This window comes from Macaca fascicularis, chromosome 3 (assembly GCF_037993035.2).
Source record: "Macaca fascicularis isolate 582-1 chromosome 3, T2T-MFA8v1.1".
NCBI classification, from domain to species: Eukaryota; Metazoa; Chordata; class Mammalia; order Primates; family Cercopithecidae; genus Macaca; species Macaca fascicularis.
The window spans coordinates 119,353,904-119,368,007 of record NC_088377.1 but is presented as its reverse complement, the minus strand read 5'-3'; the positions used below and the strand labels follow the sequence as shown (position 1 = coordinate 119,368,007).

Here is a 14,104-nt window from a genome sequence, read left to right as displayed (position 1 = left end):
TCCAGTGTGTGAGAGTTTCTGCAGCCAAAAAAAATAAGTAAAATCATGTTCTTTGTAGCAACAAGGGGGCAACTGGAGGCCATTATACTCAGTGAATTAACCCAGGAACAGAAAACCAAACACTGCATGTTCTCACTTATAGGTGGAAGCTAAACACTGGATACTTATGGGCATAAAGATGGGGCCTACTAGAGTGGGGAGGCCAGGAGGGGAGCAAGGCTTGAAAAAACCGTTGGGTACTATACTCACTACCTGAGTGATAGGGATCATTCATATTCCAAACCTCAGTATCGTGCAGTATACCCATGTAACAAACCTGTGCATGTACCCCCTAAATCTAAAATAAAAGTTGAAATTAAAAAAAAAAAAAGAAAAGAAATAATGTACATAGCCTGAGGTGTTTTAGTGAGAGTACTCCTAAAAGGGCCTAAACAACTTAGAGCCTTTTCACTGGTGTTAGTGGTTTTTAAGTAAAAGTAAAAGTTAATGTTGTAGCACAGTGAAGCCTTTAATTTCTCCTTGTTTGTCGTGATCACATTTCCTTTGGCCTCTAAGATCAACTTAGCTTTGGTTAGCAGTTAACTGGGTGTATTAATTTTGGAGTGTGCAAGATTCAGAGAATTATGTTTTTTCTTTAGTGTACCTCAAATGTGGAAGGCAGTTTTTACTTTTTGCTTTTTAACATTTTCAGTTTATTTTTGAAGTTATATTAAAGAAAATAAATACTCAAAACTTAACACTTTCTAAATCTTTTGTCACATTTTACTATTGTCTATGCTCTTGAGGTTATTTAAGTCTATTGTATCAGGATGGTAGAAAAAAAATGATATGCAGGTTGAGTATCCCTTATCCAAAGTTCTTGGGACCAGAAGTGATTTGGATTTTGTTTTTGTTTTTGTTTTGGAATATTTGCATTGTACCTACTGGTCGAGTATCCCAAATGTGAAAATCCGAAATCTGAAATGCTCCAGTGAACATTTTCTTTGACTATAATGTCAGTGCTCAAAAAATATTTGGATTTTGGAGCACTTCAGATTTTGGATTTTTGGATTTGGGATGCTCAACCTGTAATAGTTGCTACTACACACCCTTTTCCCCATCCTATATTCTGTGATGCCATGTTGATAATTTGAAACTGAAATTGCCATGGTTAGGAGTATTTGTACTATAGAAATTACTAAATACTACATAGTAGGGCTTTCCCCCCAGAGGGTCAAGTGTTAGACATTTACTAGTATATCTCTGACTGACATCTGCTTTAAACTCTACCTTGTTCTTGCTAGTCCTTTTTTAAGGGAAAAGGTCCTTTAATTTCTCCTTGTTTCTAGTGATCAAATTTCCTTTTATGACTAGAGTCCTGTTACTGGACTCTTATTTGATGACTGTGCCTTAGTCTTCAGCTTAAACTTCCACAGGTCCTTCTGGTATAACATTTCTGAATGGTCCTTCTGGTATAACATTTCTGAATATTTATTTTTGCTGTTTTTATGTTCTGCAAGCCTGTGGTAACACCCTTACTACTAAATATCCCGTAAGCAAACTGTACCTAGAATTAATTACTATACAATCTGTTACCTTCTCAGGTATCATATTCTACTCGAATGACTATTGAAGCACTTGCTATCCAGCCTTTTCTTCCAGTACCAGCACTGTTTTCATGGAGACACTAGTTCTAGATTTGGATGCTTTCTGTTCAGTCCATCCCAGAGTTCAGTGGACTGTGCTGGGCAGGTTAAGACATGTGATATCAAAGAAAAGATGGATACAGATACAGAAGTAATTACAGGTGAAGGGTTGGGAAGTTGAGTGAATTCACGTTGGACAGGCTCAGACATTTTAGTGATATAGGAGTCTGTTGAGAGGGAAAAGACCTGGGATGATGATGGGCTCTTGAGAAGACAGCAGATGGTTGGTAACAACTTACTGTGGAAAAATCAAACTGACTTGCTGAGGCTGTGTAGCAAGAATGTTTAGTGCATAAGTAAATGTGATTATTTGATTTTTCTTGAATTATGCTCTGCTGCCCAGGAGAAGGAGAGGGGAAAACCTAGGGGCTTCTTAAGTTGGGCCAGGGATGTGAAAAGCTAGTAAAGAATAATATTAAAAGGTAGATGAAGAATTCCACAGGGAATAGAGAGGCTAGGGTTGGTGTGATCTAGGTTCTATTTTGTTTGTACCTCTTTCTAGTATTTAAAATGTATTTTGTCTCATTTTTAGTTTGTTATTTTAGTTTTTGTTGTTGTTTTTAAAAATATACAATCTCCACACTGCCTTAAATTCTAAGACATGTTTGGTAGGATACAAATGGTAAGAGCTTGATTTATTAGAGTAGCTCAAATAGTTAATCATCTCTTAATTGTAGAATACTAATGTTATGTTTCTGCCTCCATTCATCTGATTGGAACTTGTGTTGCCTTTTCCAATTGTTTGAAGAATATTCTGAAACACATTATTTAACAGAGAATTGAGTAATATTATATCCTTTTATTCCTTGGATATGTCTGTGTTTATTTTATGATGCAAAGAAAACACAAACCCTTCTAGGAATAGTTTACAGAGGTTTTTTCCTTTGTTTTTCTTGATAATTTGTTCATTTAAATTTTTTTTATTGCCTCTTCTTCCCATTAAGTGCTAGTAGGAATTCCAGCTTTAGAATGGGGCATTTACTGTATATGAATTAATACGTATATATCTATTAAAGTTTTATACAGATATTATAACTACAAAAAGAATAAAATTTACAAATTGAGTTAAATGTTGTTCTCTGCCCTTCAAAGAGATACCCGTAATGCAGAAGTAGGAGGGACTGAGGTATTACTTGTCTGAGAAGAATGATATTTGAGTCACCTCTTAAAGTTTTATGTAGGCACCTGTCAAGACTTCTTCTAAATACAGGAGAAAACATGGCCAACAGCTTAGATATAAGAAAAAAAACTCTGGTGTGGGATCCTGAGTTCTTGATGACTAAAAAAGATAAATTGTGGAGGAGAAAAGAGTAAATCATGAAATATTTGGAATATGGAATGTTACTGGATTTGTTGCATTTAAAGATTCATAAAATCATTTTTTTTTAACTTACATGAATAAAATTCTCCAAATTAGTACACTTTCTTGTTTTTTTTTTTCCTTTTTTGGAGATGGAGTCTTGCTCTGTCGCCCAGGCTGGAGTGCAGTGGCACGATCTCAGCTCAGTGCAACTTCCGCCTCCTGGGTTCAAGCAATTCTCCTGCCTCAGCCTCCCAAGTAGCTGGGACTATAGGCGAGTATCACCACGCCCAGCTAATTTTTTGTATTTTTAGTAGAGACAGGGTTTCACTGTGTTAGCCAGAATGGACTCGATCTCCTGACCTCGTGATACGCCTGCCTCGGCCTCCCAGAGTGCTGGATTACAGGTGTGAGCCACTATGCCTGGGCTAAATTAGTACATTTTCTTGTCTAAACGCTATTAAACATTTTTCTTTAGTAACTAAGATTCTGAAATCTCATTGGGTCATCATTCTGATTATAGGTTGTAGTTGTATGGTGCTAGAAACATATAGAAGGTATAGAAAATTGAGAAAAGGCCAGATGCAGTGGCTCATGCCTGTAATCCCAGACTTTGGGAGGCTGAAGCAGGTGGGTCACTTGAGGTCGGGAGTTCAAGACCAACATGATGAAACCCTGTCTCTACTAAAAATACAAAAATTAGCTAGGAATGGTGGCAGGTACTGATAATCCCTGCTGCTCAGGAGGCTGAGGTAGAGAATTGCTTAAACCTGGAAGGCTGAGGCTACAATGAGCTGAGATTGCGCCAAATGCACTCCAGTCTGGGCGACAGGGTGAGACTCTGTCTCAAAAAAAGACAGAAAAAGAGGGAGGGTGGGAGGGCGGGTAAGAAGGAAGGAAAGGAAGGGAGAGGAAGGCGGAGGGGGAGGCAGAAAGAGGGAGGGAGAGGAAGGGAGGAAGGGAAAAGAATTGAGAAAAACCTCTTGGTATTTCAGCATGAAAGTTATTCTGTTGCATAAATTCCTGACATGGATTTTTATTATACTTTAAATTTTTAATTGACTTGGATCAATTAAAAGGTTAAGATTATCTTTAGTATTGTCCTTGGGAATTATAAATTTTAGGACTCTATTCTCTAATACAGTGTGTTAAGCAAAAATATACAGGATTAAGGTGAGTTTAGCTAAATTAATAGATAATAGCAGTTTAGTGGATTATTGAAAGAAGCCAGATATGTATTTGACTTTAGGAAAGATAATCATGATTTTCCTTAAAATATTATTTGATTTCGACTGGGCATGATGGCTCACACATGAATTCCCAGCACTTTGGGAGGGTGAGGCGGGTGGATCACGAGGTCAGGAGTTCAAGACCAGCCTGGCCAACATGGTGAAACCCTGTCTCTACTAAAAATACAAAAATTAGCCGCGCATGGTGGCAGGCGCCTGTAATCCCAGCTGCTCGGGAGGCTGAGGCAGAGAATTGCTTGAACCCGGGAGATGGAGGTTACAGTGAGCCTTAAATCATGCCACTGCATTCCAGCCTGGGCGACAGAGCAAGACTCTGTCTCAAAAAAAAAAAAAAAAAAAAAAAAAAATTATTTGATTTCGTTGAATTAGACAGGCCATGGATTTAGGTTATTATTTCTTAACATCTTGTATACCAATTGATGTAGCAGAAACACTTTTACATATCTTAAATGCTATTTATAAGATGAAGGCTATAGTGTTTAATAGATTGTTGAAGAATGGGTAAGAAGTATTATGTCCATAATACTCTTGTAGTCTACTCAGTGTAGACTCTATCTACTGCAACAATCATGTGGTGGTTGTCTTGAAATAGGAATGGATATATTCTGCATTGGCCGTTACATTTGTTTTGATTTTTTGAGTTGTTCAGTGTTTTGTGGTGTTCAGGGTATAACATTTCTATTCTCTGGGAATTGGAGAGCCAAATTTCTTTGTCACCTAACTGTATTAGTTTTAGTGGGGATGGAAGTGAACATAAGAATAAATAATGTCCCGACAAGGGTAATAGCTACCGAAAGAGAAGCAAAGAGGAAATATTTCAGTTTTTTTAAAAAACAAAACAATGATTTATCTGAAAAAGGTACTTGCTTCTATACCCAGGGGATTTAGATAACATTACGTTTGCCTGTTATTTCAATAGACAAACAACATATTTTAAAAGTAAATTAGAGCCTGGCATGGTGGCTCACACCTGTTATCCCAGCACTTTGGAAGGCTGAGGCGGGCAGATCACCTGAGATCAGGAGTTTGAGACCAGCTTGGCCAACATATAGTGAAACCCTGTCTCTACTAAAAAATCCAAAATTAACTGCGCATCGTGGCACACAACTCTAGTCCCAGCTACTTAGTAAGCTGAGGCAGGAGAATCAATCGCTTAAAAAAGGTGGAGGTTGCAGACTGTCTCAAAAAAAAAAAAAAGTGAATTAGAACTGTTTGAGAAACTTTGACTATATTTCACTCAACTGATAGAAATGATCAAGTAGCATTAAGATTATAATTTAATGCTGAAAAGTGAAGCAATGGGCCTTTTTGTAATATAATTTGGTAATTTCTCTAGTCATCTCTGTTTCGAAGGCTGTTGCATTTATTGTTACTAACAATATCTAACATTTCTGGGGTTTTCACAGTTCTGCTAATAAAGTCAGAATATACTTACCATTTCAATTCTGAGATTCTGTAAGGTGTGTATTTTCTCTTACCAGTCCTTGATGTTTTCATATGGGACAAATGCAGGAGCAATTTAGTATATTCATTTAGTTGTATTTTTGTTATGATGGTAATCTGACAATCTAGGGGACAATGTGCTAGCTATAGTTACATGAAGGGTAGCAATAGATACATAAATGTTTTCTGAGTAATACAAGATTATGTACATTTTTGTTTTGCTTTCACTGAATTTCTAGTGCTAAAATTTTTGCTAACCTATTCTTAAAGAATTGGAAATTTTAAGATATTTACATTAATATGTTAAGGATTCATTTGTATTTTAGGAATAATATCTTTGCATTAACAAAACAAATGGTACTTGGTATTTAACTCTGTTGTTGGAGTTCAAAAATTAAAGCTGTCACTTTTACAATTAAGTATTAGTTTAATAAGTTTACAGTATTAGTGAAAGATGTGAATATTGATGGAGGATGAAATCAAATCATAAATCTTTGAAAATTCTTGCTATGAGAATTATAAGCTACCTTCAAAGATACTGATATAAACATATACAAACTAAATATCGAATACACTTTTACAGATTATAATCATTTTTATTAAGAGATACTATCAAACTTTTGGAGAATTTGCCTTTGATCATTCTTTTACAGTTGAAGAAAATATAAGTAAAAATTTACTTTTAACAACTGGTTTTAACTTTTTGAAATGGTCCTTTATGATTCACAATGTAAAGATTTCCAGCAGTCCTTGTTTAGATTTTTGCTGTCTAAATGTTAGCCACTAGCCACATACGGCTATTTAAATTTAAATCAATTAATATTGAAATTTGAAATTTTCTCGGTTGTTATTTGCCACATTTCAAGTGCTCAGTAACCATCTATGGCTAGTGGCTACTGTTCTGGACAGTGCTGATATGTAGATAATCCTAATGTTATAAAAAGTTTTGTGGGATACCACTTGTGTAAAGTTTTAGTTTCAATTAATTTTTAATATTACCCATATTAAAATTTTTTATAAATGCTACTTTAACAAATTCCTTTGGTAAATAAATGTATATTTCTTCTTTTAGAAGTAGTAGGGGCCACCAACTAACATGACCCTTTTTTCCCCCAACACTTCTTGGAGTCTGTTTCTATAGTTTCTTTAAGTAGTATATTCAGCACAACTTGTCATTGACTACAATTAAAAGATATGATAACTGTGACAAGGAGTAGTGTTAGGGTCCATGAAGGACTTCGATTTTTAGATATCACAGTATATGTCATTTAAAGAAAAGTCATACTTTCCAAAGGTAAATTATTATTATTATTTAAGATAGGGTCTTGCTCACGTTACCCAGGCTGGAGTGCAGTGTTGCAATCATGGCTCACCACAGCCTTGATCTCCTGGGCTCAAGTGACCTTTTCACGTCAGCTTCCTGAGTAGCTGGGATTATGGGTGTGTGCCACCAAACCTGGCTAATTTTCTGTTTTTTGGTTTTTTGTGTGTGTGTGAAGACAGTTGTCTCACTATGTTGTGAGCAATCATCCTGCCTCAGTCTCCTGAAGTGCTGGGATTATTATGGGTGTGAGCCACTGCAGCTGACAAAACCACCTTTTTAATCAGTGTTGAATCTCATGTTGGTTCACTTAAACATATAGCATTGTTAAATGTGTTCTTATACTTACAGGATACATTAAATTGCCTTAAATATTATATTAACAGTAGTCACTCTTAGAAGAGTGTTTCTGAATGTTTTTTCATTATATACCCTGTGATCATATTACCTGTGTATATTTTTACATATTCTTCTTATATACCTGGATTTTGTATTTATAAAAACTATAGCTAAAGCCTGAAGATAATAATAAATACATGACTTAAATTTTTCCCGTTTATGTAGGCAGTGCTCAGAATGTGACCAGGCAGGGAGCAGTGACATGGAAGCAGACATGGCCATGGAAACCCTACCAGATGGAACCAAACGATCAAGGAGGCAGATTAAGGAACCAGTGAAATTTGTTCCACAGGATGTGCCACCTGAACCCAAGAAGATTCCAATAAGAAATACGGTAGTTTATTTTTTATTTATCATAAGCATCATACAATTCTGACGCCAAAATTTCAGAGGGTGAGAAAGACACAGGGCAAACATATACTTAGAAGTCAAAGAAAAAGACATGTATATTACTATTGGTTACTCTTAACAATTTTTTTCTATATTGTGAAATATACCACATGCTTACCTGAGTGTTTGTAGTTTGTATTTTGTTGGAGGCATAATAATAATGGACACACCAGAGCATCCATCACCCACCTTAAAAGACAGACCATTCCCAAAGCTTTAGAAGTTTCCTGTAAATCTTCGACAATCTCATCGTTATCTGTCTAGCCCAGAGGCCACCTCTTTACTCAGCTTTATGTTTCTCATTCATTTCTTTTTCTTTATAGAAGAGATTTACACTGTAAATCTATATATTTATGAATAATACGTGGTTTATTTTTATAGGTTTTGAATTTCATATGAGTGGAATCAAATGTTTTTCTCCGGTAATTTGATATTTTGACCAAAATTATGTTGATTTGATTCAGACATGCTGATCCATGTAGTTGTAGTTTATTTATTTTCACTAATGTATAGTTTTCTATGGAAAGAATAGATTATTGCCTAGTTTTTCTTTTGCTTTGTTGATGGGCAGTTAGGTTGTTTTCATGCTTTTCTACTCTATACAGCTCTGTTTTAAATGTTCCTATAAATATCTCCTGCAGCATGGTAACAGGGAGTTTGTGTATGTATTAAGGTGTAGATCTGCTAAGTTACAGACTATCTGCATCTTCAGTTTTGCTAGATAACTGCAATTGTTTTCCAAATCAGTTCACACTCATACTAGCAATGGATAATGTTTCTGTTGCTTCACAAACTTTTGTCCAGTGTTTTAATGCTTTCCAATGTGATGCAGGGAAAATAGCATATTGACATTTTATGTTGCAGTTCTCTCAGTACTCGTGATTTGGAGCATCTATTTACTTATTTTTGGTAAATTGTATTTCCTTTTCTGGGAAATGTGTATGCAAGCCTTTCACCAATTTTTCTGTTGGGGTGTTTACCTTTTTCTCATTGCAAATTCTTTGAGGCCAGGTTTTAAAGAGTTTCTTCTGGGGAAATCATTTATGTTCATTTTTACCAGGTACCTTGAAGGGGCCTCTACCAACTTGAGAATATTTTAAATAAAAGTTTGGTGTGTATGTTTTCTATTACATCAGGAGTGTAAATTTCAAACCTTTAAGTGCTGGCTTACTGTTATGAATTCTTAGGGCATACTTTCCTGGCTTGAGCTGAGGCAGGCACTTTTCAAAAATCTTTCTTTCCACAGGGGAGATATAAAGATATTTTTAGAGTTAGTTGTCATCATTTGTTTTGTTACCTGTTTCATTTTAAAGAGTCTTTGGTTTTTTTTCCTCAAAGTAACAGTTTTCTCAAAAAAATTTTTTTTAATCTGTATTAACCTCCTGTATTATAATCACTTGAAAGATCTTATTTGGGAGAATTCACCTTGATTTTTTAAATCAGTTTTGTGTTATGGGCTCATATGAAATTGATGAGGCAAATCTGAGAATTGTTATCTTTTAGATAATTAAAATAGTTTATTTTGGGTGCTCTAAGTAGATAGACTTGAAATAGTTTTTATTTGTAGTTTCTACTGTTGATAACTCTTTTTTTAGGCTTCAAAAATATATTTTGTTTATAAGGGAACTAGAGAGAATTTTCCTTTGTTAAATAAGCCTGCTAGTTTCTATTTCTAAAATATTTTCTATAATTGTTTGAAAATGGTAACTACAGTTATTCTTGAGATCTTAAGAGAAGAGTTATTACTTCATATGTCTGTCTGCAAAGATTATCCTCTTATGAAACATTATTTTTCCAGTTTCTTTATTGTTTCAAGAAAGCCTTGTGATTAGTATTATCATCCTTAACTTTGGAGTTATCATATAGAGGGAAATTATGTATATTACAGTGATATTTTTGTGCCCATAGTTCAGTATTACTTGAAATAAAAGAGAACTCTTTAATATTAAAGGATCCTTCTATTTTTTTTCTCTCCTTTACTGGTCTGCTTTTTTTTTTATCCTAAGGAAGCTTTAAAATTTGCTAATATAATCACATTCCTTTCATCTTGTTCTTTGTCTCTAGTTTTCTTGTTTAAAAGTTTTAGACTTAATTACAGATTTTGGTCAGTGAAACACCGGGAAAAGAGTCCATGGCCAATAATTTCAGGAAATGCAGTGTGATTATGTTCTTACTTGTAGAAATTCCAATGCATGTTGAAGCTCCAAAAAAAAATCCTAATATTTAGAAATAGGATTACTTTTATCTGTTCTTTTTCTTAACTTGTTTTTATCAAAAAAGCATTTTTTAGGACACTTTTTATTTTATTTTTTATTTTTTGGTAGCATGGAGTACTGTGTGGTGCTAAGTTTAGAAATGATGCTCCAGAGACCATGGATTACTTGCATTAGGACCATCTTGGATATTTATTGAAATGTAGACTTTGGACCCACCCTAGAGCTAGTACAGACTTTAGACCCATTCTAGAATTAATGAATTAGAATTTATGGGGTTTGACTAAGCAGATTTCTTAGGTGCTAAGCTTATACTAAATAAAAGTTGAAAATGACTATCAATGGTGATTACCTTTCCTCTTTCCCTCTCATCTTTTCTGCCTGCCTTCCAACAATCCATTCAGAAAACCAGACAGTTGGTGTAAGGTATCATACTAAACTTCAAGGAATGTAGGAATGAGAGATACAGAAGAGAGTGATCAGTCATTTTGATCTTGATCTTACCATTTATGCTGAGTTCCTGTTGTTACCTTAAGTTTTTACTTATTTCTGTTTCAGAGTTGTATGTATCTTTTTTAATTAATAGGTGGTATGGTGAAAAATGAGATGTTCTAGTTGTGTTTCTTAGAACAGTGTTAATTATGAGAGACCAGGCATACAACAGCTTACTAACTTGTATAAATACCTTTTGCAATATATAACTGATTTTTCTCTCCCATTGTTACATTTTTAAACTATTGCTCCCAATATCCTCCTACTTATACTTTTATTTTAGCACATGTATTACAATTGGGAACATTCTGTCTTGAAATACATTATTATAGTATTTTTATTTTTGTCAGTGTTTCATTTTTCCTACCATTAATTGATCAAAGTATAATTTGTTTTCATGTTAGTCTTATTATTCTACCATGATTTTGAAGAAAATTTTACCTACATGACATACATAGGGCAATCATGACATACCCCAAGCTCATAGACCTGAATTCCTGGCAGACAGCGATTGTCCTGTTTACCACAGAAGAATGGGTCCCATTCTTGTGTTTCATCAGTGAAATTATAGAATTATTGTAAAGGCAGCCTAAGAAAGCTCTGTTAAAGTACTTTGTTATTTAGACATTTCCTCTGCATTATTTCTATGTGGAACTTTTTACTTCCTTTTAGGCAAGGAAATTAATTTTGAAGAAAATATAAATTAGCTTACCCATATCCCTTTTGAAGTTACTTTAAAATTGATGTTTATACTTATGGACATATTTTCTAATACTCTAATGTAACTTGAAAGCTTTCAGATTTTCTTTTTGCTTTCTTTGCACTCTATGTCATGTAGTGACTTTTTATCTTTTATAGAAGTGCCAAAGGACTTGTTGGAACCTGTCTTTCCATAGTTTTTACACACATGCGTCATCATCTACTGTCTTTGAAGTTCTGAGATCTTTCTTCCTGACTTACAAATTCTGGTTGTGTTTTATGTATTTTCTTTTTTGTAAAATAAGTGCAACAAATAGTCAAAATACTTTTTAGCAGCTTTGACTGAAAATCATATTGTTTTTCAGGATGCATTATTTCTTTTAGATCATTATTTTGGAAGGGGATTTAAACACATTTAATCGTTTTTCCATCACACTTAACAATGTGAGCCACTAGCCTGTTCTAAGTGGCAGTCTTTATTTGAGAGATAATCAAATATCCTAGAGCCTACTTTTATTACATTTATGTTTTAACTAATTTTACACATGTGTAAAGTATCTATTTAATAATGTTTAAACGTAAGTCTTGAGAATCTGAAAATATGAAATATGTTTCATATAAATATTTTTTAGATGCTAGTTTAGGAAAAATGTTGAAGCATTTGGATTCAGTTCTATTGAAGTGACTAAAGGTTACTATACATTATGTTCATATTTATTTTACTTAACTATTTGAATTATTACAGTTCTGGGAAAGAAAGGTTATTTGTGGGGGCTTTACATACCAGAGTTTTATATTATCAGACTCAAGGTGACCTCTGAGGTATGAGTCAGATTATAAAACCTCTGTCTGTCATAGATTCTTAGAAGAAACCCTGGCAAACAGTTTTTGTAGTGAACTAGAACTCACTTTGGCTACTTGGAAGAGATCTACTCTGTGGGTGTCCTTAGCTCAAGTAATCTTATTCAAAACCCTGAGACTCCTGTTTTGCTTTTTGCCTCTTGGAAATCCATCACTTTAGTTTATTCCTAGGAGTATGAAATAAAGATAAGAATAGGTGGAGCTTCAAGACTTTACTTATTTTGTATGTACCATTATCTCTGAGAAGGTTTTTATAGCAGCACTTACTTGTCATGTGGAATATATATTTTCTTATATATCGTTAGACCCATAGTTATTTCAGTTTATAGTAGTTAAGACAAATTGGTCATCATTTTCTTCTTATTCTCCCATGTATTTTCATAACCCTGTTAATATAAGCTAAATTAGGTAAAAAGAAACTCTACAGCCAGTTGACCAAAGGGAAAGCACTCACTTTTGGTGACTGCCATTCCATCTGTTGTTTATTGATAGCCGACAGAAACAGATGACACCTTGTTCATAATTTGTTTTTTGCATATAGCAGTTTTCTTTGAATATTTTATGAACTTTAACTTGTTTTCAATATAGTTTCATAATTGAAAGACAGATATTTTTAGGAATTATATATATGTATAATTTTATATTTTTTAGAAATTATATATAATTATCTATTACTACATATAATATATACTATACATATAATTTTATAGTCTTAGGAATTAAATATATTTATATATATTAGAATACATTTTATATTGAAGCATTTTTGAATAGCTGCCAGAAAGCTATTGGCATTTATTCCCCAGCATAAATCTAATGCTATTTAGCTTAACAGAGGTTTTCAAAGTTTGACTTAATTGTCCTAATTAACACTGATTTTGGAATTTTGCCTGTGAATAAGCATGTTCTATTTTTACATATAAGTTACAGAGAGAGGCATTTCTTATGATTCATCTAACCATATATGACTGACTTTAATTATTAATTTGTATAAATATTGATTTGTCAACAAAAACACGAGTGTTAAATTTAGTGACCTGGTCACAAGTGAATATATGAAGCCTTGTTTAGTGGTATCAAAGATGTTAAAGTACTGACTCTCTTTTAATTTTAAATTTAGTTCATTTGCCAAATGAATCATGCATTTAACTTTATTGCAAATTAAAATGACCTCAGTTCTAAAAAATTAAAAATGATATAGGAGTTAGAAAAATGATAGAGGAGTTAGAAAAATGTTTAATTGTTTGTTTTAGATGAATAAACTATTTATTTATTTATTTTTATGTTTATTTTTTTGAGACAGAGTCTCGCTTTGTCGCCCAGGCTGGAGTGCAGTGGTGTGATCTTGGCTCACTGCAACCTCTGCCTCCCAGGATCAAGCGATTCTCATGCCTCAGCCTCCTGGGTAGCTGAGATTACAGGTGTGCGCCGCCACATCCGGCTAAGTTTTGTATTTTTAGTAGAGATGGGATTTTGCCGTGCTGGCCAGGCTGGTTTAAAACTCCTTACCTCAGGTGATCCACACGCCTCGGCCTCCCAAAGTACTGAGATCACCGGCCTGAGCCACTGTGCCCAGCCAGAATAAACTATTTAAAATTTGCCTGCTAGATAAGATAATTTTACACCTTTTCAGTTTAAATACATTGTCTCTAATACCATGCCAATCTCTTCTATGGATTTTTTAATCACCTCTTTTCAAGTAAGTTTATCACGGACAGATTACAAGCAAGGTGATCTAAGCAGCTCAGGTTGTAATTATTCCCTAGGTAAATCAGGTTCTTAAAAAAAAAAACAAAACAAAAAATTGAAATGTGTCAAGATTTGGAATGAGTTTTAAACTTTCATTTACTTTTAATAGCTTAACTAATTACTGTCAAAATGAATCAGTTTGGAATTGCACCCCAGCTTGATTAATCATGTGGAGTTTCCAGGTAACGTATCTGTTACATTCTAAAGCACATACTTGAAAAGTAAAATTCTTCTTTCTTCCACATATTATTTTCATCCTACTGTTTTATTGTTGCTAAAGTCATTGTAGCCTCAAAATATAT

General features: G+C 34.0%; 1 protein-coding gene across 42 annotated transcripts in view; it reads left to right on the top strand.

Moving 5' to 3' along the window:
* PHF14 (PHD finger protein 14) overlaps nucleotides 1-14,104 on the top strand; it is a 231,232-nt gene that overhangs the window by 100,856 nt on the left and 116,272 nt on the right. For all 42 annotated transcript variants that reach the window (XR_012432625.1, XR_010585764.2, XR_012432626.1 and 39 more), the window contains one exon: nucleotides 7,564-7,732. Coding sequence is in view for 38 of the 42 variants with exons in the window: in XM_074035430.1 (XP_073891531.1) it covers nucleotides 7,564-7,732 (169 nt within the window). In the remaining 4 variants the exon portion in view is untranslated. The remainder of the gene's footprint in view (nucleotides 1-7,563; nucleotides 7,733-14,104) is intronic.